This window comes from Canis aureus, chromosome 15 (assembly GCF_053574225.1).
Source record: "Canis aureus isolate CA01 chromosome 15, VMU_Caureus_v.1.0, whole genome shotgun sequence".
Taxonomy (NCBI): Eukaryota; Metazoa; Chordata; class Mammalia; order Carnivora; family Canidae; genus Canis; species Canis aureus.
Genome location: NC_135625.1, coordinates 40,818,878 through 40,843,462, shown reverse-complemented (window position 1 = coordinate 40,843,462; position 24,585 = coordinate 40,818,878). Strand labels below are relative to the sequence as shown.

At 35.0% G+C, this 24,585-nt stretch overlaps 1 protein-coding gene across 5 annotated transcripts in view; it reads right to left on the bottom strand.

Moving 5' to 3' along the window:
- The window catches only part of LOC144284574 (A disintegrin and metallopeptidase domain 3-like), a 95,562-nt gene that overhangs the window by 5,451 nt on the left and 65,526 nt on the right, over positions 1 to 24,585 (bottom strand). For 4 of the 5 annotated variants that reach the window (XR_013352996.1, XM_077849254.1, XM_077849253.1 and 1 more), the window contains 4 exons: positions 11,100 to 11,186; positions 8,916 to 9,030; positions 3,673 to 3,835; positions 128 to 178 (listed from right to left, as the gene is read on the bottom strand). Coding sequence is in view for 4 of the 5 variants with exons in the window: in XM_077849254.1 (XP_077705380.1) it covers positions 130 to 178; positions 3,673 to 3,835; positions 8,916 to 9,030; positions 11,100 to 11,186 (414 nt within the window). In the remaining variant the exon portion in view is untranslated. Of the gene's footprint in view, positions 1 to 127; positions 179 to 3,672; positions 3,836 to 8,915; positions 9,031 to 11,099; positions 11,187 to 23,870; positions 24,301 to 24,585 lie in introns of those variants that run through there. The other variant, XM_077849255.1, reaches the window with a different exon arrangement.

The window sequence follows — 24,585 nt, the reverse complement described above, 5'->3', positions numbered from 1 at the left end:
TTAGTCTTTGTTTTAGTATGTCATGATGTAATATGGAATAATAGCTTTTTAACACTGAGGTATTGTTAAAAATTTTAAACTATTTTATGAATTATGTCACTTTCACTAATTTGTTTCCTCCATTTACCTTTAACTTGATGACTGGTGGCTGTTACTTTTGCTGTCTTCTGATACAGATCTGTAAAAAAGAAATAGCATTACATTAGGGTTAAAAAACATTATTTTTTTCTTTTTTGAGTATACTTTGCACACAATGTTACATTAGTTTCAGGTATACAATGTGGTGATTTCACAAGTATATGCACTATGCTATATTCACAAGTGTAGATACCATCTATCCTATTATAGCACTATTACAATGTCATTGACTCTATTCTCTGTTGTGCCTTTTATTGCCATGATTTATACATTCCATTACTAGAATCCAACCTTTTCCTCTCCCTTTCACCCATTTTACCTAGCCATCCACCCCACTCCCCTCTGGCAACCAACAATTTCTTTTCTGTATTTATAGATCTGATTCTGCTTTCTGTTTTATTCGTTATTTTTTCTATTCATAAGTGGAATCATATGGCATTTGTCTTTCTCAGTCTGACTTCATTTAGCATAATACTTTCCAGGTATTTTGTTAATTTTGAGAAATCTTCATGATGTTTTCCACAATAGCTATACCAATTTACAATCCTACTAATGGTGTACAAATTTGTTTTTATTTCCTGCACATCCTTCCCAACACATTATTTTTTGTTTTATTGATTCTAGCTAATATGATAGGTGTAGGTCATATCACATTATGGTTTTAATTTGCATTTCCTTAATGATTAGTGATGCTGAGCATCCTTTTATGTGTCTGTTTGCTATCTGTATATCTTCTTTAGTAAATGTCTATTCAGGTCCTTTGCCTATATTTTAATCAGATCATTTATGGAGTCTATTTGGTTTGAATTGTATAAATTTGCAAATGTCTTCTCCCACTCAGTGGGTTTCCTTTTCCCTACTTCCCTGAGTATAAGCTGATTTTGGCGTAGTCCTAATAGTTTATTTTTGCTTCTGTCTCTTTTGAGGACACATATGTAGAAAAATGTTTCTGTCATCAATGTCAATGAAATACTGCCTATTGTAGGATTTTTATGATTTCAGGTCTCACTTTTAGGTTTTTTTAATCTTTTTTTTTTTTTTTTTTTGGTATATGGTGTTAGGAAGTGGTCCAGTTTCTTTTTATTTTCTTTCTTTCTTTCTTTTTTTCTTTCTTTCTTTCTTTCTTTCTTTCTTTCTTTCTTTCTTTCTTTCTTTTTCTTTCTTTCTTTCTTTTTTCTTTCTTTCTTTCTTCTTTCTTTTTTCTTCTTTCTCCTTTCTTTCTTTCTTTCTTTCTTTCTTTCTTTCTTTCTTTCTTTCTTTCTTTCTTTCTTTCTTTCTTTCTTTCTTTCTTTCTTTCTTTCTTTCTTTCTTTCTTCTTTCCATGTAGCTGTCCAGTTTCCCCAGCGCTATTAGTTGAAGAGACTGCCTTTTTTCTCATTGTATATTCTTGCCTCCTTTGTCACAGATTAATTGACCAGTTTTAGGTTCATTTCTGCCTTCTCTATTCTGTTCCATTGGTTGATGTATCTATTTGGGGGCCAGAACCATACTGTTTTGATTACTAAAGCTTTGTAGTATATCTTGAAATCTGGGACTGTGATACCTCTAGTTTTGTTCTTCTATTTCAAGATTGCTTTGGTTCTTTGGGCTATTTTGTGGTTCTCTAAAAACTTTAGGATTGTTTGTTCTAGCTCTGCAAAAAGGCAATGCCACTGGTAGTTTGAGAGAGATTGTATTTAATCTGTAGACAGATTTGGGTAGTATGGATATTTTAACAATATTCATTTTTCCAATCCATGAGCATGAAATATCTTTTAATTTGTGTCATCTTCAATTTTGTTCATCAATGGCTTATAGTTTTCAGAGTAAACTTCCTTGGTTAAGTTTATTCCTAGGTATTTTATTCTTTTTGTTCCAATTGTATATGGAATTATCTTAATTTCTCTTTCCACTACTTCATTATTAGTGTATAGATTCACAATTGATTTCTCTGTGTTAATTTTGTATATTTCAACATTGCTGAATTCAATTAATATATCAGTTTTTTAGAGGAGTCTTTGGTTTTTCTATGTAGAGTATGTTGTCATCCACAAATAGTAACAGTTTTACTTCTTCCTTACCAACCTGGATATTTTTTATTTCTTTCTGTTGTCTAGTTGCTATGGCTAGGATTTCTAGGACTATGTTAAAAAAGTGGCAAGAGTAGACATCCTTGTCTTGTTCCTAATCTTAGAGGAAAAGTTTTCAGAGTTTCATCTTTGAGGATGATGTTAGCTGTGTGTTTTTCATATATGGTATTTTTTATGTTGAGGTATGTTCCTTATAAGTCCACGTTCTTGAGAGTTTTTTTTTTTTGGTGGAAGTTTTATATATTATCTTTATTTGCTCAAGTAAGCAACAGAGACATTTTCCTTTAGCGTAGAACAATGAGACCTACTTATTTATCCTTATTTCTGCATTCTTTTTTCCCTAAAGATCCACTGACTAAACAAAATTGTGATTTGTATAGTGATATGGTAAAGAAAAAAGTTGTGTGTAAGTGAAATGCTAGATAAAGAAAGACAACTATCATATGATCTCACTTATATTGGAATCTAATTTTTTTTAATTTTTTTTTATTTATTTATGATAGTCACACAGAGAGAGAGAGAGGCAGAGACACAGGCAGAAGGAGAGGCAGAGACACAGGCAGAGGGAGAAGCAGGCTCCATGCACCGGGAGCCTGACGTGGGACTCGATCCCGGGTCTCCAGGATCGCGCCCTGGGCCAAAGGCAGGCGCTAAACCGCTGCGCCACCCAGGGATCCCGGAATCTAATTTTTTTTAAACAGAAAATAACCTCATAGATACAGAGAATTGATTGGTAGTTACCAGAGGTGGGGGTGTGCTGTGAGTGAAATGAATGAATGAATTCAAAAGATACAAAGTTCTGGTTACAAAACAATTAAGTCATGAGTATATAATGTTAACTATATTTAATAATAAAATATTGTATATTTGAAACTTGCTAAGACAATAGATCTTAAAAATCCTCATCACAAAAAAATAAAATTTTGTAACTATGTGTGGAGACAGATGTTAACTAGGCTTTTTGTGGTGCTCATTTCAAGTACCTTAAGTCTAATTTTAGAAACATGAGCAATATTAAGTGTAAAATGGGCATTGTCTTATCCATATTCTCCCTTTGCTATAATGTTTTTTTTTTATATTTTTCTCAACTTCAACATATTCTATTCATTAAATTTCCTTATCTCTATTAATCTCCTTGGCACAATGTGAAAAAAATAGAGGTTGCTTAGGTGGTAGACAGAGCCTACTAAAGCAATTGTAGTCAACATGGCTTTCACTTTGAAAGGCACTGTGAATTTATTAAGTAGCTTCAGTTATTTCTATATCTATAAGAACAAGATAACTACTACATGAAATTGGAAAAAATTTGGTATATAACAAGACTGAATATGTCTAAATACTAACCCAATTCATCTGAGATCCAAACTTAACACTTTTAAGTCCTATTAGTAATATTCTAAAATATATTTTAGTTTTTCCACAATTGGATTTTAATATGACTTTTAAAAATAATAAATTTACTTACTCTTCACTTTCTGATCCCTCTCTGTTCCAAAATCTTATTTTATTCCATTTAAGGGCAACAATGGCAATTAAAATAAGGACAGGTATAAAAATGTAGAAACTGATCAAGAGGCCATTTTTTTTAGGAGCAGCATGTCGCTTTCTGAATAAGGTGTTGCTTTTCTCTGAAAATGTGAAAGTACATTTTAACTTTTTCAAAAATAATATTCAAAGCTTATTAGTAATTTGAAATATAAAAATTTGGGATTCAAATAATACAGTCCTAGGATAAATAAGTTTATATTTTTAAATGTTTCCAGTAAATAAATAAATAATTTTTAAATGTAAAAAAATAAAAATGTTTTCCAATATTCTGACTATGCCCCATAAAGTATTATATATTTGTCAACTCAATATATAATTAATATAAATCTACATTTAATCTTTATATGTATATTCAATCTTTCTATATATTTTCATATTTTTCTATACCCTTTTATGGACTGCTACTTAAAACACATTAAACTGATATTCAAATTTATTCATTTAAAAAATAGAGTAAGTATAAAAGAGGGACTCTAGGGTTGGGGAAGACACTGGAGAAGTAGGGACCCGACTTTCATCTGGTCTCTGGAATTCAGCTGGATAGCTATCAAATCATTCTGAACTTTTGTGAAATCAACCAGAGATCTAAGAAAAGAATTGCTGCAATGCTACAAATAGAAAAGCAACCATTTCTACAATGTAGGAGTATGAAGAAGTGAATCCTGGTGATGTTCAGAAGATAAACCAGATGGAGGGAGCCTCTGTAAGCTGGCTGTGGGAAAGTGATATAGCAGCAGATTGCAAAATAGGAACTTTTAGAAGTCTGCTCTGGCAAGGGACATCCCTGCCTGAGAGGCAGTCAGGTAGAGAAGCCAGGTAGAATCCCTGGTGGGACAGTGTGGTCTCAAGTTCCCCAAGGTCACAGAAATAATAGGAGTCCCTTAGTGATGCAGAGTTCGCAAACATCAGAGCCAGGGAGCCAGCTGCAATCAGTGAGCCCAGGAGCGGGCTTTCAGCTCAGTGTTACCATAAACAACATAAGTATTAACTTTTTTTTTTTAGTATTAACTATTTTTAAAGACTTTTTTACATTTACTTTTTATATGCATATTCTTCATTTTTGGCTCCCTTTTATTACGTTCATTTTTTTTTTTTTGTCTCTATGTTTTCCTTTCTTTACAATTTTGGGATCTAGTTTTTTGTAACAACAGACCAAAATACACCCTGGACATAGTGTATCACCCTGTTCTGTCTACCTATTTGATTATATTCTCTCTTTTTTTCCTTATTTTCTTGGTTTTTGATCTCTTCTGATTTGTTTAGTGTATATTTTGCTGGGGTCATGGTTGTATTTTGTACTTTATTCTCTCATTCATCTGTATTTCTCTGGACAAAATGACAAGATGGAAAAACTCACACCAGAAAAAAGATCAAGAGGCTGTACTAACCGCCAGAGCCTTAATAACTATAGATATTAGTAAAAATGTCAGAGCTAGAATTCAGAATAACTATTATAAAGACACTAGCTAGATTGAAAAAAAGCATAGGACACACTAAATAGTTGCTCTCTGGGGAAATAAAAGAACTAAAATCTAATCAGATCAAAATCAAAAAGGGTATTACTGAGATGCAATTAAAAATTGAGGCTCTGTCAAGATAAATGAGGCTGAAGAGAGAATCAGTGACATAGAAGATAAAATGATAAAGAAACTGAGGAAAAGAGAGATAAACAAGTACTGGAAAATGAGAGAAGGATGTGTGAGATCAGTGATACCATAAATCAAAATGATATTAGAATAATTGGGATCCAAGATGAAAAGAAAAGGGGGGGGGCAGAAGGTATACACTGGAGTAAATTCTAGCTGAGAACTTTCTCTAGTCTGAGGAAGGAAACAGGCATTCAAGTCCAGGAGGCACGGAGAACACCTTTCAAAATCCATAAAAATAGGTCAACACCTCAAACTATAATGGTGAAGCTTGCAGATTTCAGACAGAAAAAATCCTAAAAGCAGCTAAGGACAAGAGGTCCTTAATCTACAGAGGTAGAAACATAAGGCTAGCATCAGTCCTATCCACAGACAACTAGGAGGCCAGAAAGGACTGGCAAGATTGGAGCAAAAATAAATGATATAGAAACAAAAAAAGTAGAACAGATTGACAAAACTAAGAGTTGGTTCTTTGAAAGAATTACTAAAATTGATAAAACCCTCACAACACATATCAAAAAGACCCAAATAAATTAATAAAATCACGAATGAGAGGAGATCACAACCAGTACCACAGAAATGTAAACAACTGTAAGAGAATATTATGAAAAATTATATGCCAACAAACTGGGCAATCTGAAAGAAACAAACTACTAAAACTGAAATAGGAAAAAATACAGAAAATTTGAACAAACCTTTAACCATCAAAAAATTTGATTCAGTAATAATAATCTATGAACAAACAAAAGTACAGAGCCAGATGGCTTCCAGAGAGATTCTACTAGACATTTAAAGAAGAGTTAATACTTATTCTTCTCAAACAGTTCAAAAAAATAGAAATGGAAGGAAATTTTCAAACTTATTCTACAAGGCCAGCATTACCTTGATTCCAAAACCAGATGAAGACTCCACTAAAAAGGAGAATTACAGGTCAATATCCCTGATGAACATGGATGCAAAAATTCTCACCAAGGTACTAGCAAATTGAATTCAACAGTGCATTAAATGAATTATTAACCACAATCAAGTGGGATTTAGTCCTGAGCTGCAAGGGTGGTTCAATATTCACAAATCAATAAACATGATATGCCACATTAATAAAAGACAGGATAAGAACCACATGATCTTCTCAACAGATGCAGAAAAAGCATTTGACAAAAAAGTACAGCATCTATTCTTGATAAACTCTCAACAAAGTTGGGATAGATGAAATATAGCTCAACATTATAAAGGCTAGAGACAAAAGACACACAGCTACATATCTTGACATCATAAAAGCCAAAGAAAAAGAAACACAGCTAATATTATCCTCAATGCGGAAAAATTGAGAGCTTTTTTCTCTATGGTCAGGAACAGGACAATGATGTCCACTCTTACCATTCTTATTTAATATAGTACTGACTTAGCCTCAGCAATCAGAGAATAAAAAGAAATAGAAGGCATCCAAATCAGCCAGGAAGAAGTCAAACTTTTACTATTTGCAGATGACATAATACTCTATGTAAAAAATCTGAAAGATTCCACCCCAAAATTGCTAGGTGATATACCAATTCAGCAAAATTGCAGGATAAAAATCAACATACAGAAATCTGTGGAATTCCCATATACCAATAATGAAGAATCACATAGAGATCAAAGAATTGACCCATTTACAATCAATCACACCAAAAACCACAGGATACCTAGGAATCAATCTAACCAAAGAAGTGAAATGCCTGTACTCTGAAAACTATAGAACTTATGAAAGAAATTGAAGATGACACAAAGAAATGGAAAAGAATTCCATGCTCATAGATTGGAATAACAAATATTGTTAAAATGTCTATACTATCCAAAGCAATCTACACATTTAATGCAATCCTTATCAAAATAACAAGAGTATCTTTCAGAGAGCTAGAACAAACAATTCTAAAATTTGTATGGAACCACAAAAGACCCTGAATAGTCAAAGCAATCTTGGGGGGGGGGGGGGAAGCATGAAGGGCACCTGTATGGCTCAGTCAGTTAAGCATCTGCCTTCAGCTCAGGTCATGATCCTGGGGTCCTGGAATTGAGCCCCCATGTTGGGCTCCCTGCTGAGCAAGGAGTCTGCTTCTCCCACTGCCTCTCTCTGTGTCTCTTTCTCTCTCTCTCTCTCTCTCTTTCTCTCTCAAATAAAAAAAAAATAGAAAGAAAGAAAAAAACAAAGCTGGAAGTATCACAATTCCAGACTTTAAGCTACATTATTACAAAGCTGTAATCATCAAGACAACATGGTATTGGCACACAGACAGATACATACATCAATGGAAAAGAATAGAGAATCCAGAAATGGCCACAACTATATAGTCAACTAATGTTTGACAAAGCAAGAAAGAATATCCAATGGAAAAAAGGCAGCCTCTTCAACAAATTGTGTCAAGAGTACTAGAAGCAACATGTAGAAGAATGATAATGGACCACTTTCTGACACCATACCCAAAAATAAATTCAAAATGGATGAAAGACCTACATTGGGACCAAAGATATAATTGAATCTTTGAACTGCTGAAAGTGAAAATTCTCAGTGCAGAATTCTACTTCCAGTTAGAATACACCTCACAATTTGAGACATTTTTTAAAAACATTTTAAAGACAAAAGCTTAAAACAGTTGGTCACCACAAGGTACATTTAAAAAAAAAAAAAAAAAAAGAAGTTTTTTTCAGTGAGAAAGAAAATGACCCACATGGAAATTTAAATGTGCTGGAAGAGTTGAAAAGCCCTTAAAAACAGTAAATGCGTGGGTAAATGGGAATATTTATATAAAAAATTCTTTAACTTTCTTTTGACTGTTTAAGGCAAATATAAAATGTATTGTCCAGTTTGCAACATATCTATACATACACACACACACACACACACACACACAGAATATATAGTTAAAAATGCAAATGATGGAAAGACATAGGGAATTATACCATTATGAAATTTTAACATAATATTTAGAAAAAATGAAAATGCTGTGAAGAACATGAGTTAATGTTCATGAATGTTCACCAAATACATTAAAAAATGTTTTATACCATCTACTATCCATATCTTTCAATAGGATGGTCTACTTCAAAGATGCAACTTGGTTGTGAACTAGCACATCACAATAGTTAACACCCTTGGAATATACAGAGTATATAATAAAACAATTACCTAGTCTGTAATTTAACCATACTTATCTATAAAACTCTGCCATATAAACAGAAATGTTTTGGGAAGTATGGTTTAAATTAAAGGAAGGCCTATTAGCATGTTCACTTCTTGACTGGAACTTAAAAGCATATGCAAAATTTTGACTGATAGTATGATCTGGAGCTGTACTGTTTAATTGCCACTAGCCACAAATGGCCACTTAAATTTAAATTCAATAAAGTAAAATAAAATGGAAATTTTAGTTCTATAGTGGCACCATCAACGTCATGTGCTCAATAGCCACACAGTCAGTGGAGACTATTTCTCTAAGTGCAGAAATCACTACTGAAGCACACTGATCTTGATACTAACTTTGTGGATGCCAAAATCCATCATTATAACTTCCTCCTGGTGATGATGGTGATGGGAGACAAATTGGAGGAGAATATCCAACATCACAGTGACAATTAAGCCTATCATTGCAAATCTAAAACCAAAACCAAACAAAAAATTAGATCATTTTAGGTAAAATGCAAACATTAAATTCATCATTTGTGACTGTTGGTCAATGTAAGTTATTAAAATATAACTTCATATACTATAATTTTTATTTTAATATGGAAAATAATTTTTAAAATATAATAAATATTTTGTAATATCTTTTCAATGTCATAGGTACTTCCTCTTATTTTCTCTTGTATTTTAAAATAACAATAGATTACTAGCTGATACAATGAAAATGTCTTATTCTACAAAGGCATAGAAATTATGAAGCTAGAAATTATAAAATAGTGGAAGTTGATATATATAATGAATTGTGCTAGGTTTTAAAATATGCCTGATATAAGAGCCAATTTTTACAAAAAATGGAGAAAAAAAACATAAAGGAAAAAGCTTGCTTAACGAGACACAGATACCAAAATGTATTTTGCTAGAAGTAGGAAGGCTATAAAATATCTATAAATGTGATCTGGTGGATGGGCACTTGGGTAGCTCAATCTGTTGAGCATCTGCCTCCAGCTCAGGTCATTGTCTCAGGGTCCTAGTATCCAGCCCCACATTGGGCTCCCTGCTCAACAGGGTGTCTGCTCCTCCCTCTCCCTTTGCTCTTCACACCTGCTCATGGTTTTCTCTCTCTCCAATGAATAAATAAAATCTTTTTTAAAAATGTGATCTGGTGGATGAATCAAAAGGGTCAGAAGCAGAAGAAAGAGTCTAGAAATAGATTCAAGCAAATTAAATTTAAACTAAATAAGAAAAGAAAGAAACAAAAGAAACTGTTAATAATAGGACATGTAAGTGATTTGGGAGAAAATTTGATACAAGTCATGTAGGCAGGTCACTTTCTTCCTGGATTATTATATAAAATATGAAGCATCAATATAGCAGGAGATATTAGCCAAAAAGTTAAAGCCAAATGCAGGCTTGGAAAATTTACTAAATTTACAAAATTTCTATTCCCTGGTAGATATTTTCACAATGGATGGACAAATAGAAATGCAAATGGTAAATATGACCATACATGCTTAAGAACTGTATCTTAATTTCTTAACTAAATGTAAATTAACAATAGATTTAGCATGTGAGAAGAGATTTTAAAAACTGAGAATGTAGTCTTGCCAAAATTTGAGAAAATGCATTTTTATCTATAAGGGTGAAAGCAAAAACAGTATAGTATTTCTAAAAAACATAATATCTATGAAAATTTAAACTGCATAAATTTGACCCATCGTATTTCATTGCTAGCAATTTAAGAAATCAGATAATTGTGTGAGGGGTAATATATAACAATGTCCATTACACCATTATTTACATTAGTAAAGTAAAAATTTGACATTATCTTAAAGTCCATTGGTAAATGAGTTTTTAAATATAGTTTGGAAGAGACATACATGGAAGTAAATTGAAGTTATTAAAGGATGAAAGATCTGGATGGATAAGAAATACTGCTCTCACAAAAATATTAGATTTTAAGTAATATGTGTAATATAAACAATATGTGCAATATAAATAGTGTGTTTAAACATCAGTACACATACATTCAATTACAAGCAAAATTTATATAAACATGTATAAATATATATTTGTAATCTTCAATGAACCCATTTCTAAAATTTTATACTGGAGTATTTTTCATGCTGCATTTTTGTACAAAGTTCAAAGTTTTTTTAGCTCATGAGGCCTATAATAACCTGAACACATAAATCATATGTATATGTATATGGAATGGAATCCACTTTATTAAATTTCTAAAGGAAATTTCTACATTGAATAATTCCAAACTTTATTACCACCTTGGAAAAAGTTACTGACATGGATTTTATTTTATTTTTTAAAATATATTACTTATTTACTCATGAGACACACACAGAGAGAGATAGAGGCACAGGCAGAGGCAGAAGCAGGCTCCTTGCAGGGAGTCTGATGCTAGACTCTATCCTAGGACCCTGGGATCACTAACTGAGCTAAAGGCAGACACTCCACCACTGAGCCACCCAGGTGCCCCTGACATGGATTTTAAACATTATACATGAAAATAGAGGAAATATTACATACCCCATGTCCACTGCAATTTTTTTCTGACTCACAATTTGGTCTATTTGGGTAGTTATTGATGTCTTCGCAGAGTCCATCAAAACAATACTAAAATGTTAAAACAACCAACAACAATTTAAATGTAAAGTCAAGAGTTGCACAATTATACTTGGTACAAAAATTAGACACACAAGATAGATTCATATATACACACACATACAAAGCATATGAATCTGGATTTCATGACATCTATTCCTTCTAATAAAATTAAGTTGAAGTCTAAATGGCATGTTATTACTTTACCATATAAAATTCTGAGAATGAGATACTAGTTATTTCCCCATGAGGCAGCAGAGCTGTAAGTTAGTTGATACTAACTGGCCTAAGAACAAATATAGCCAACTTGTACTGACCATTTGTAATAAGCTAGTATCTGTCTTTGCATTTTCTATACATTTTTATAATATATACTCAGAATGACCCTCTGAAGATGTTTTAACCTCACCTTATATTTGATAAAAATAAATGTACTCTTTCATGATCATGCATGAGTGATTAACAGAGGCAATATCAGTGCAGAAACTACTTCAGTCTCAGAGCCACATATTTATAGATCAATGTTAAATATTAATGTTCCTGTCATTTTTAGATTTATTTCCAACTTTAATGATAATCTTTCTTCTCTTTCACATTAGCAGTGTGACCTAGTACAAATTATTTAAACCCTCCTTGCCTCAGTTTATCCATCTTTGAATTTGGAATATAATTGATACCCAAATTTTTTTAAAACTATAGGTTATAAAAATGTAGGTTATAAGGATGAAGTAATTTGTTAGACATAAAGGGATAACAGCAATGTTTGGCACATAGTAAATTTTCACTAACACAAGATATTGTTTTACTGATTATTTATTTCATTTTTTTGTAGACTTTAAGTGCTTATTCCCCTATCCAAATTTTAATTTACCCTAAATATCTTACCTGTTGACAAAACCATTTTCATTCTCCTTAAACATTGTCACTGTGGCAATAATACACTAGTCATATTTCACTTGGTTGTCCTTAAGGGAAAAATAAGCTATGAAAAGTTAAGACCTATGCTTCTGATACAGTTTCCTTCAAGTAAACAGACCAATTTATAGGTGGCTTTTTTGTAATGACAGCAAACAAGAGATGCTATAAAAGTACATAGCCTTGGGATGATGTTTTGAATATAAACTAATACACAAGACTTCCTTCTTTGAACAAGAGACACAAATAGTGTCAAACAGAAGCAGACACATCATAGTTCAAAGGAAAAAAAAGCAATATAAGTAAATACATATTTCCTAAAGAGAAATACCTGGATTATATAAGCATATTTTCTTATATAGTCCCAGGTATGAGTAAGAAAAAGGCAGATAATTTTTTTTATTTATTCAATGATTAGCTTATCTCATTTTGGATGATTAAATGTCTCAAACATACCCCTTTTCAAGTGTAAAATGAATGTGCTGAGATGTATTTGTCCTAGCCTACCTGTGTGAGCTAGAAATCACTGAAACTCTTTACCTGTTCTAAGTCTTTTTTTTTAAGATTTTATTTAATCAAAAAAGCTTTCTATCACATCTAATATTAAGCAAACTTGTATTATGAGAATAATGTTTATCTCCATGTAGTATACTTTTCACTCAATATATTACAGTATTAAATACATATGTTTTTAAAATTTTTAAAAAATACATATGTATTTAAAATTTCATTGTGATTAGTAAGAGAGACATACTTTTCTTTGTGTTAATAAGTAAGATATAAAGTCTCCCCTCTCCCTCTTTCTCTTCTTATCTAACAAGATAATTTTTACAAAGGACCCACATTTAATGAGAGTAAGGTAAGAAGTCTTTCCTTTCCAACCATTCTGAAATCAACTGAATAATGTAGAATAACAGATGAAAATAAAGTGTATCTTTAATTTTCTAAACAATCATAGAATAATTCCAGTTCAAGTTCACAGACATGGCAGTCACGATTGTTCCCCCTTTCCTAATTCATGTGAGTAAAGGAGAATCAGAACAAGCCAATTAGAAGATGAGAGAGTTAAGAACTTCCTGGGGTTTTGAAATAAAATGAAGGCCACTGGTGGATAAAATGCTGTGTGGAAGCGACCACATCAAATGCAATGATAAAAGAGAGAGCCTAGTTGATCAGCCTCACAATGCTCTGGAGGAGCTTCAGCCTCAGAGTAATAAGGAAAAGCAGAGGAAGGAGACCCAAAAAGTCAGGTTGGGCAGGGAGGCTAACAGGTGGAATTGTCCATGGAAGTCTGTCCACAGAACCACAGAAGTAGTTAGCTCTCATGTTCACCACTTGCCTCTCCTTTCTCTCAATTACAAAATGCAGCCAACACAACATTTTTTATCCCAAGGAAGAAAATTTAGAAAGGTATTTTGTTTCCTAAAGCAACTGAATTAATGATGAATATAGAATTTAGGCTTTTCAAGTGGTCTGTCCTCTAGGAGAGTCCTAACCAATTAAACTACAGGATGTACCATAGCCGAAATGGCCAGTTCCCAAATGAAGACAGTTTGTGAAAAGTCCCTGTCACATGGATAAGGCTGTAAATTAGTTTTTTTTTTTAATTAAAAATAAAATGGGAGTAAAAAGTCATGCCAGCTCAAAGTTCCTACTGAACCAAGTAGGAAGAGTCAGTTTCCCTTCCTTCCTTTCTTTCCTTCCCTTCTCTTCCCTTTTCTTTCTCCTTCACTTCCTTCTTTTCCCTCCATGGGCACATTAGTCAAATGGGCATAAGCTAGTGATCAGACCTTCCCAGGCAGAGAATCACTGATGGTGAGATGAGTGGTCATACAGGGCAGTAGGACACACCAGCATGGCATTCTTCTGTGGCATTCGTATGCCTCATCCTCATATGATTTTATTTCAATTGTTATCGTTATTTTAATTGTATTCTCCCTGTAGGTAAGATATGGTTTCACTCTCATTACTTTTTTTTAACATTCTTCATCTTGAGGGGGTGTGGCAAGATGGTGGAAGAGTAGGGTCCCCAAGTCACCTGTCCCCACCAACTTACCTATATAACTTTCAAATCATCCTGAAAACCTATGAATTCGACCTGAGATTTAAAGAGAGAACAGCTGGAACACTACCGAGAGAAGAGTTTGCACTTCTAACAAGGTAGGAAGACGGAAAATAAATTAATAAATAAAAAAAAAAACAGTGGGGGAGGGGGCCCCACAAGGAGCCGGGCTAAGGTCAGGCAGCGACAGCCTCCAGGACAGGAAAGCCCAGGCCTGGAGAAGCAAGAACTTTAAAAATCTTCTCAGACAGAAAAGTGCTTGCAGGGAACTTGGGCAGGATCCCAGGGGGGCAGGGGGGAGTGGTTCCTGGGGTCACTAAAAGAGGAGGTGCATCCTGGGGGGAGAGCGCGCGACACACTGCAGGCCCAGCGGGGTAAAGGGCAGGGCCTTGGGGAGAAGCTCAGGCAGCGGCTCCAGGCAGAGGGGGCTGCGGGCCAGGGAGCACAATTCCTGCAGTGCAGGCCTTGCATTCCAAGGCTCATGCGGGACACAGCCCAGGATCTTGCATCCCGCCCAGGGGAGGCGGAAGCCATGAGGGCACAGGACAGCGAGGATGATCCAACCGCAGGGCGCCCCCAGAGCATCCAGGCCAGTGCGGACTGGGAGACTGTGGTAGTTACTACGGGAGGTGACTCTAGGGATGGAGAGCTGGCTGCTGCCACTGTTGCTGTTCCTCCTGACATCCTGTGCCTGGGAGGGTCGGGGCCACCGGGGAACTGGGCCTCACATGATAAACAGCTCCCACTGAGCCATGCACCTGGTAAGGGCAGGGCAGCTCCCCCAGGTGCACACACCTGAGAATCAGCAGAGCAGGCCCTTCCCTGAGAAGACCACCTGGAAGGACAGGGGAAGAGCAAGTTCTTGACCAAGCAGCACTGGGAAGCTCCACAGGAAGTCAAGGGATTTACAGTACATAGAACCAGAGGATACCCCTCCTGTTTTTTTTGTTTTTTGTTTCTTTGTTTTTCCCTTTTTTTCTTCCTTTTTCCAGTACAACTTGTTTTTAGGCACTCTGCACTGAGCAAAATGACTAGAAAGAAGAGCTTACCACAAAAGAAAGAATCAGAAACAGTACTCTCTCCCACAGAGTTACAGAATTTGGATTACAATTCAATGTCAGAAAACCAATTCAGAAGCAAATTATAAAGCTATTGGTGGCTCTGGAAAAAAGCATAAAGGATTCAAGAGACTTCATGACTGCAGAATTTAGATCTAATTAGGCCAAAATTAAAAATCAATTAAATGAGATGCAATCCAAAATGGAGGTCCTAATGACAAGGGTTAATGACGTAGAAAAAAAAATGAGTGACATAGAAGACAAGTTGATGGCAAGGAAGGAAGCTGAGGAAAAAGAGAAAAACAAAAGACCAGGAGGAAAGGTTAAGGGAAATAAATGACAGCCTCAGAAGGAAAAATCTACGTTTAATTGGGGCTCCCGAGGGTGCCGAAATGAACAGAGGACCAGAAGGCATATTTGAAGAAATCATAGCTGAGAACTTTCCTAACTTGGGGAAGGAAACAGGCACTCAGATCCAGGAGATAGAGAGATTCCCCCGCCTAAAATCAATAAAAACCGTTCAACACATCGACTTTTAATAGTGAAACTTGCAAATTCAGAAGATAAAGAGAAAAATCCTTAAAGCAGCAAAAGAGACAAGAGATCCCTAACTTCTATGCAGAGAGATATTAGATTAACATCAGACCCCTCCACAGAGACCAGGTAGGCCAGAAAGGGCTGGCAGGATATATTCAGGGTCCTAAATGAGAAGAATATGCAGCCAAGAATACTCTATCCAGCAAGGCTCCCATTCAGAATAGAAGGAGAGATAAAGAGCTCCCAAGATTGGCAGAAACTGAAGGAATATGTGACCACCAAACCAGCTCTGCAAGAAATATTAAGGGGACTCTATAAAAGAAAGAGGAACTCCAAGGAAATGATCCACAAAAACAGGGACTGAATAAGTATTATGATGACACTAAATTCATATCTTTCAATAGTAACTCTGAACATGAATGGGCTTAATGATCCCATCAAAAGACTCAGGGCTTCAGACTCGACAAAAAAGCAAGACCCATCTATTTGCCGTCTACAAGAGGCTCATTTTAGACCTAAGGATACATATAGCCTGAAAATAAAAGGTTGGAGAACCATTTACCATTCAAATGGTCTTCAAAAGAAGGCTGGGGTAGCAATCCTCATATCAGATAAATTAAAATTTATCCCAACGACTGTAGTAAGAAATGAAGAGGGACACTATATCATACTTAAAGGATCTATCTAACAAGAGGACCTAACCATCATAAATATTTATGCCCCTAATGTGGGAGCTGTCAAGTAGATCAATTAATTAATAACCAAAGTTAAGACATACTTAGAATAATACACTAATAGTGGGAGACTTCAACACAGTGCTTTCTGTAAATGACAGGTCTTCTAAGCACAACATCTCCAAAGAAACAAGAGCTTTAAATGATACACTGGACCAGATGGATTTCACAGATATTTTTACAGAACTTTACATCCAAATGCAACTGAATACACATTCTTCTCAAGTGCACATGGAACTATCTCCAGAACAGACCACATACTGGTTCAGAAAACAGGTCTCAACCGATACCAAAAGATTGGGATTGTCCCCTGCATATTTTCAGACCATAATGCTTTGAAACTAGAACTAAATCACAAGAAGAAATTTGGAAGAAATTCAAACACGTGGAGGCTAAAGACCATCCTGCTAAAAGATGAATGGGCCTACCAGGAAATTAGAGAAGAATTAAAAAGATTCATGGAAACTAATGAGAATGAAGATACAACCATTCAAAATCTTTGGGATACAGCAAAAGCAGTCCTGAGAAGGAACTACATTGCAATACAAGCATCTCTCAAAAAACTGGAAAAAACTCAAATACAAAAGCTAACCTTGCACCTAAAGGAACTGGAGAAAGAACAGCAAATAAAACCTACACCCAGCAGAAGAAGAGAGTTAATAAAGATTCTAGCAGAACTCAATGAAATAGAGACCAGAAGAACTGTGGAACAGATCAACAAAACCAGGAGTTGGTGCTTTGAAAGAATTAATAAGATAGATAAACCATTAGCCAGCCTTATTAAAGAGAGAAAAGACTCAAATTTATAAAATCACAAATGAAAAAGGAGAGATCACAACCAATAACAAGGAAATACAAATGATTTTAAAAACATATTATGAGCAGCTATACGTCAATAAATTAGACAATCTAGGAGAAATGGATGCATTTCTGGAAAACCACAAACTACCAATACTGCAATATGAAGAAATAGAAAACCTGAATAGGCTGATAACCTGGGAGGAAATTGAAGCAGTCGTCAAAAACCTCCCAAGACACAGAAGTCCAGGACCAGATGGCTTCCCAGGGGAATTCTATTGAACGTTTAAAGAAGAGATAATACCTATTCTACTAAAGCTGTTCTGAAAGATAGAAAGGGATGGAATACTTCCAAACTCATTCTACGAGGCCAGCATCACATTAATTCCAAACCCAGACAAAGACCCCACCTTAAAGGAAAATTATAGGCCAATATCCCTGATGAACACAGATGCAAAAATTCTCAACAAGATACTAGCCAATAGGATCCAACAGTACATTAAGAAGATTATTCACCCTGACCAAGTGGGATTTATCCCCAGGATGCAAGGCTGGTTCAACACTCATAAAGCAATCAATGTGACTGATCATATCAGCAAGAGAAAAAACAAGAACCATATGATCCTCTCAAAGATGCAGAGGAAGATTCGGCAAAATACAGCATCCATTCCTGATCAAAACTCTTCAGAGTGTAGGGATAGAGGGAACATTCCTTAGCATCTTAAAAGCCATCTATGAAAAGCCCACAGCAAATATCATTCTCAATGGGTAGCACTGGGAGACTTTCCCCTAAGATCAGGAACACGACAGGGATGTCCACTCTCACAAATGCTATTCAACATAGTACTAGAAGTCCTCGCCCCAGCAATCAGGCAACAAAAAGAAATAAAAGGCATTCAAATTGGCAAAGAAGTCAAACTCTCCCTCTCTGCAGATGACATGATACTATATATAGAAAACCCAAAAGACTCCACCCTAAGATTGTTAGAACTCATACAGCAATTCGGCAGTGTGGCAGGATACAAAACCAATGCCCAGAAATCAGTGGCATTTCTATACACTAACAATGAGACTAAAGAAAGAAAATTAAGGAGTCAATCCCATTTATAATTGCATCCAAAAGTATAAGATACCTAGGAATAAACTTAACCAAAGAGGTAAAGGATCTATACCCTAAAAACTACAGAATACTTCTGAAAGAAATTGAGGAAGACACAAAGAGATGGAAAAATATTCCATACTCATGGATTGGAATAATTAATATTGTGAAAATGTCAATGCTACCCAGGGCAATTTACACATTCAATGCAATCCCTATCAAAATACCATGGACGTTCTTCAGAGAGTTGGAACAAATCATCTGAAGATTTGTGTGGAACCAGAAAAGACCCCAAATAGCCAGGGGATTTTTTAAAAAGAAAACCAGAGCTGTGGGCATCACAATCCCAGATTTCAAGTTGTACTACAAAGCTGCGATCATCAAGACAGTGTGGTACTGGCACAAAAACAGACACACAGATCAGTGGAACAGAACAAAGAACCCAGAAATGGGCCCTCAACTCTACGGTCAACTAATATTCAACAAAGCAGGAAAGACTATTAACTGGAAAAGGCCAGTCTTTTCAGTAAATGGTGCTGAGAAAATTAGACAGCCACATGCAGAAGAATGAAACTAGACCATTCTCTTACACCATACACAAAGATAAACTCAAAATGGATGAAAAATCTAAATGTGAGACAAGAATCCAGTGTCCTAAAGGAGAACACAGGCCACACCCTTTTTGAACTTGGCCACAGCAACTTTTTGCAAGATACCTCTATGAAGGCAAGTGAAACAGAAGCAAAAATGAATTATTGGGACTTAATCAAGATCTAAAGCTTCTGCGCAGCAAAAGAAACAGTCCACCAAACTAAAAGGCAACCTACAGAACGGGAGAAGATATTTCCAAATGACCTATCAGATAACAGGCTAGTATCCAAGATCTATAAAGAACTCTTTAAACTCAACAGCAAAGAAACAAACAATCCAATCCTGAAGTGCGGAAAAGACATGAACAGAAATTTCACCAAAGGAGACATACACATGGCCAAAAAACACATGAGAAAATGCTCCGCATCACCTGCCATCAGGGAAATACAAATGAAAACCACAATGAGATACCACCTCATAGCAGTGAGAATGGTGATAATTAACTAGACAGGAAACAACAAATGTTGGAGAGAGAGGATGTGGAGAAACGGGAACCCTCTTGCCCTGTTGGTAGGAATGTGAACTGGTACAGCCACTTTGGAAAACTGTGTGGAGGTTCCTCAAAGAGTTAAAAATAGAGTTACCCTACAACCTAGCAATTGCACTGCTGAGGATTTACCCCAAAGATACAGATGCAGTGATATGCCAGGACACCTTCACCCCAATGTTTACAATAGCCAAACTCTGGAAGGAGCCTCTGTGTCCATCGAAAGATGAATGGATAACAAAGAAGTGGTCTATATGTGCAATGGAATATTACTCAGCCATTAAAAATAACAAATACCATTTGCTTCAATGTGGATGGAACTGGATGGTATTATGCTGAGTGAGTAAGTCAATAGGAGAAGGACAAACATTATATGGTCTCATTCATTCGGGGGATATAAAAAATAGTGAAAGGGAATAAAGGGGATAGGAGAGAAAATGAGTGGGAAATATCAGAGAGGGTGATGGAACATGAGAGACTCTGCGAAATGAACAAGGGGTAGTGAAGGGGAGGTGGGTGGTGGATTGGGGTGAGTGGGTGATGGGCACTGATGGGGGCACTGGACGGGATGAGCAATGGGTGATATGCTATATGTTGGCAAATTGAACTCCAATAAAAAAAAAAAGTCAGGAGCTTAGCCGAGGGATTTGTATTAATAGCAGAAAAATAGATATCTTGGTGTGGAGACATATCAACACAAAGTCAGAGTTTATTAAATGTGAAAAAAAAGATTCTTCAGCTTAATTTTCATAAATTTAATTATGCTGTATCCTACTGTAAATTTTACTGGGTTCATCCAATATGATATTTCTTCATGTTCTTACATTTTTATGTTTTTATGTTGATGCTTTTTGGCAAATCTTTCTGGCAAACTCTTTCCAGGAGTCACTTCCTCAAATACTTTTCCATCCTTAAATTCTTTCTCCTATTCTAGAATGACAATGTCATGGATATTATATCTTTTGTTATAATCTCACAGGTCCCTGAGGCTCTATTCACTGTGTTTTTAGTCTACTTTCTGTTATTCAGATTAGGTATTTTCTATGGTTGTATCCTCAGGTTACTGATTCTTTACCCTGTCCCCTCCATTCTGCTCCTGAGCCTATCACACTGAGTTTTATATATTGATTATTTTTATTTTTTTAATTTCCAGTTGGTTCTTTTTTATATCTTCTCTCGGTGTACTAGAACTTTCTATATTGTTTCTTTTCTTTTTTTTTAATTTTGATTCAATTAGCCAACATATAATACACCATTAGTTTCAGATGTACTTTCTATTGTTTCATTAGTAGTTTCAATCATGTCTGTAATTGCTCTTAAAAAATGCTAATGATGGCTGCTTACATTCTATGAAGTATACTGATAACCATCTTGGTGTTGTCTTGGTATTAGTGTTTGGGTTTTTTTCCCTTTCAAGTTGAGATTTTCCTGGTTCTTGGTATGAAGAGTGATTTTTTATTGAAAGCTAGATATTTTTAGTTTTATGTTATGAGATTCTAAAACCTGTTGAAACCTGTTGTAACAGTTCCTGTTAGAGCTCTAGAGGAAAGGCAAGGGACATTGCCTCATTATTGACAGGTAAGGTTGGAAGTTTGTTTCTTGGTGGTATATTCATCTATTGATTGAGAACATTAACATCATAACAAATTTAAGTCTTCCAGTAAATGAGGATGGTCTATCCATTTTTTAAAAGATTTTATTTATTTATTCTTGAGAGACACAGAAAGAGAGGCAGAGACATAGCCAGAGGGAGAAGTAGGCTCCATGCAGTTAGTGTTTCAGCACTAACACCTGAAATGAGAAGAACTCCTAATTACTAGAAGGGTCAAAGAAGGACAGATGCCACTGGGCCTCTGCTCATTCCACCCTGGTGAGAGTGTAGATATGACCCCAATTTTTTCTATGTTTTCAGTTGAAGTAGAACAGCTATTATTTAAAAGTGTGCTATTTGCTATACTGCTTTTTTGGCTAAAGAAGTTTGGCCTTCCTTGATGACTTCTTTTTGTCTGTTCTATTTGGCATTTCTGAGTTGCTAGCTTCTCTGACACCCAGCTTGGGATATATGAGGCAAAAAGGAAAGGAAACACATTGCTATGTTGTTCCTTGGGTTTTGAAGTCTCTACTTAGTTTGCCTTTCTCTCTTCAGCTTTCAGAGTCTTCTTATTTTTGCCTTACATATAAAATTGTTTTTTTTAACTGTACATAGTAGAAAAGTATGTCTAGTGCATCCTTCTGGAACCTCAAATCTCTATCTAGTCATTTTTAATCATCACATATATATTTGTCAATATTTTCCTATACATGTAACTCTTTTTGTAGCATTTAAGAAATCTTTTAGTGTACTAGACACTAAATTTTCTTTGAGCTCTGTATTAAAAATCTTTATCTGCAATTCCTCTGAAATAGTATTTTCTATTTTAGCCTAGAGATTAGTTTATCTATTCTTATACCAATACTGCAATGGTTTAATTATTTTAACTTTACAGTAAGTCTTGATATTTACTAGTATGAATTTCCAGTTTCCTTTTTCTTTAAAACTATATTGACTACAGGGTGTCTGAGTGGCTCAGTCAGTTAGGTGTCTGCCTTTGGCTCAGGTAATGTTCTTAAGGTTCTGGGATCCAGCCCTGCCTCTGGATCCTCTGCTTCTCCCTCTCCTTCTGCCTCTGCTCTCCCTCCTATTTATGATCTCTCTCTTTCTCTCTCAAATAAATAAAATCATTTTTAAAAAATAAAATTACATTGATTATATTGCCCTTTGGAGTTTGTTTCTTGGTGGTATATTCATCTATTGATTGAGAACATTAACATCATAACAAATTTAAGTCTTCCAATAAATGAGGATGGTCTATCCATTTTTAAAAAAATTTTATTTATTTATTCATGAGAAACACAGAAAGAGAGGCAGAGACATAGCCAGAGGGAGAAGTAGGCTCCACGCAGGAAGCCTGATGTGGGATTCGATCCCAGGACTAGGATCACGCTCTGAGCCAAAAGCAGATGCTCAACCACTGAGCCACCCAGGCATCCCAGATGGCTCATCCATTTCTGTAGATCCTCTCTATTAGAGTATATCTCTACTTTACACTATACTTTGCAGTTTCAATGTAGAAGTTGTCTTGCATATCTTTTATTTAGTTTTCCTAGGTTATAAATGCTTTTAAATGCTATCAATGCCACAATGTCATGATGCTAGCACTCCTTCTAAAAACTTCACTTTTAAACTACTTATAAAGATATAACTTCAAAGACATAAAGTCACAGGGCTGTTACAATCTTGGCTTGGGAAGGACCAGCAAGACAACTTTAGCAAAACCACAATCTACACTTCAGTCAAAATCAAAACCCACAGAATTTCCATGTGTAATCCAAACAGAAGAAATGCATGTTTTGTAGGTTTTGCTCTGATTTCTTATACACTATGTTGGAAATATATGGTGGGGTCATTAAAAATTATTTGCAAATGTTGCTGTATAGAGAAATGTAGCATACTATAATTTAACCAACCTACAGTTGGTGTTTAATGTGTATTAGTTTTATTCTCTATTGTAACTCAATTCATAATTGCTCTATACTAGTGTATATTTCCTAATAGCTAAAAATTAATTCATTATTACATTAGAAATGGATTTAAAAGTATGTTAATATATTAAACTCTTTACACATTATTTTTAAAGTAGGCTCCATGCCAAGCACAGTTCAAACTGATGACCCCGGATCAAGACCCAAGCAGAGATCATGGTCATACACTTAACTGACTAAACCACCCAAGCATCTCACTCTTTACATATTTCTAAATCACTTTACAGAAGGCATGTGCTAATTTATACTTAGTTTAAGATGATACTAATTATGCTTCTCACCATCAAATGCTATTTTCAATGCCCAAATAACACAAAAATAATTGCTGGATATTCATTTAATTTGTATTCATATAGTAACAAGTTAGATGGAACATTTTCATATTCTATAGTCATATATTCAATTTCATGAGACTTTTTTGCACTGATATATGTTGGGGTATGTGTGTATGTATGTGCATATACACATATACATACTATACACATATATTGTGATATATGTATATGTTGTGATATATATATATTATGTGGTATTTTCTTTAATACCAACTGAGTGTCTAATAATTCCATATAACTCAATTCTGACACTATTTGGAGTTAAAATCACATTCTACAACTTAAAAGTGCCATAAGACTGCCCCCATGTCAGATACCAGATGCAAATCCCAGACCACCTATACTTCTAACCATCTGGCTTATAAATTGGAGGTTCCCATGGCCCCCTCCTCAGGTTTGATAGTTTGCTCATTTGGCTCACAGAACTCAAGAAAACACTTTACTTATATTTACCAGTTTATTACAAAGTATGCAACTCAGCCACAGTTGAATGAAAGAAGTGCATAGAGTAAGTTATACTGGGCACTACGGGGCAAAGAGGATGTCATAGTGCCCATGACATCTCTAAACATCTTATCATTGCAGCAAATTGTTCACCAACTTAGAAAGACTCTGAATCTCAATGTTCAAAAGTTTTTATGAAATTCAACCTCTAGCCACACCACTTTTCTTTCATAGAGGTCTGTGAGTGGGGCTAAGTCTTCCAACTCTAATCATTTGGTTTTTCTTATAACCAGTCCCACCCTAAAGCAATCTAGAGATTCCACCCTAAGTCATCTCATTAGCATAAACTCAAGTTTGGTTGGAAGCAGATGAATAACAGAACACATTCTTATCACACAGGAAGTTCCAAGGGGATTTAGAAACTCTGCCAAAAATGAGGGACAAAGACCAAATTATTTTTATGTGTTATACCACACACACATACACACACACACACACACTCAAATACCACCTTAAGGTATATTAATGATTAAATTAGTTAATAAATTTATGTATTTACTCTGTCATATTTATAGTAAATATTTTTTTTCATTTTAAATATCTTTGAAAGGATGACATATTAATTTATAATATAGTCAGTGATAGTTTGTTCCTTTGCAATTATGTCATTTTTATGTCAGAATATCTTTTCTCATTCTTAGACAAGCTT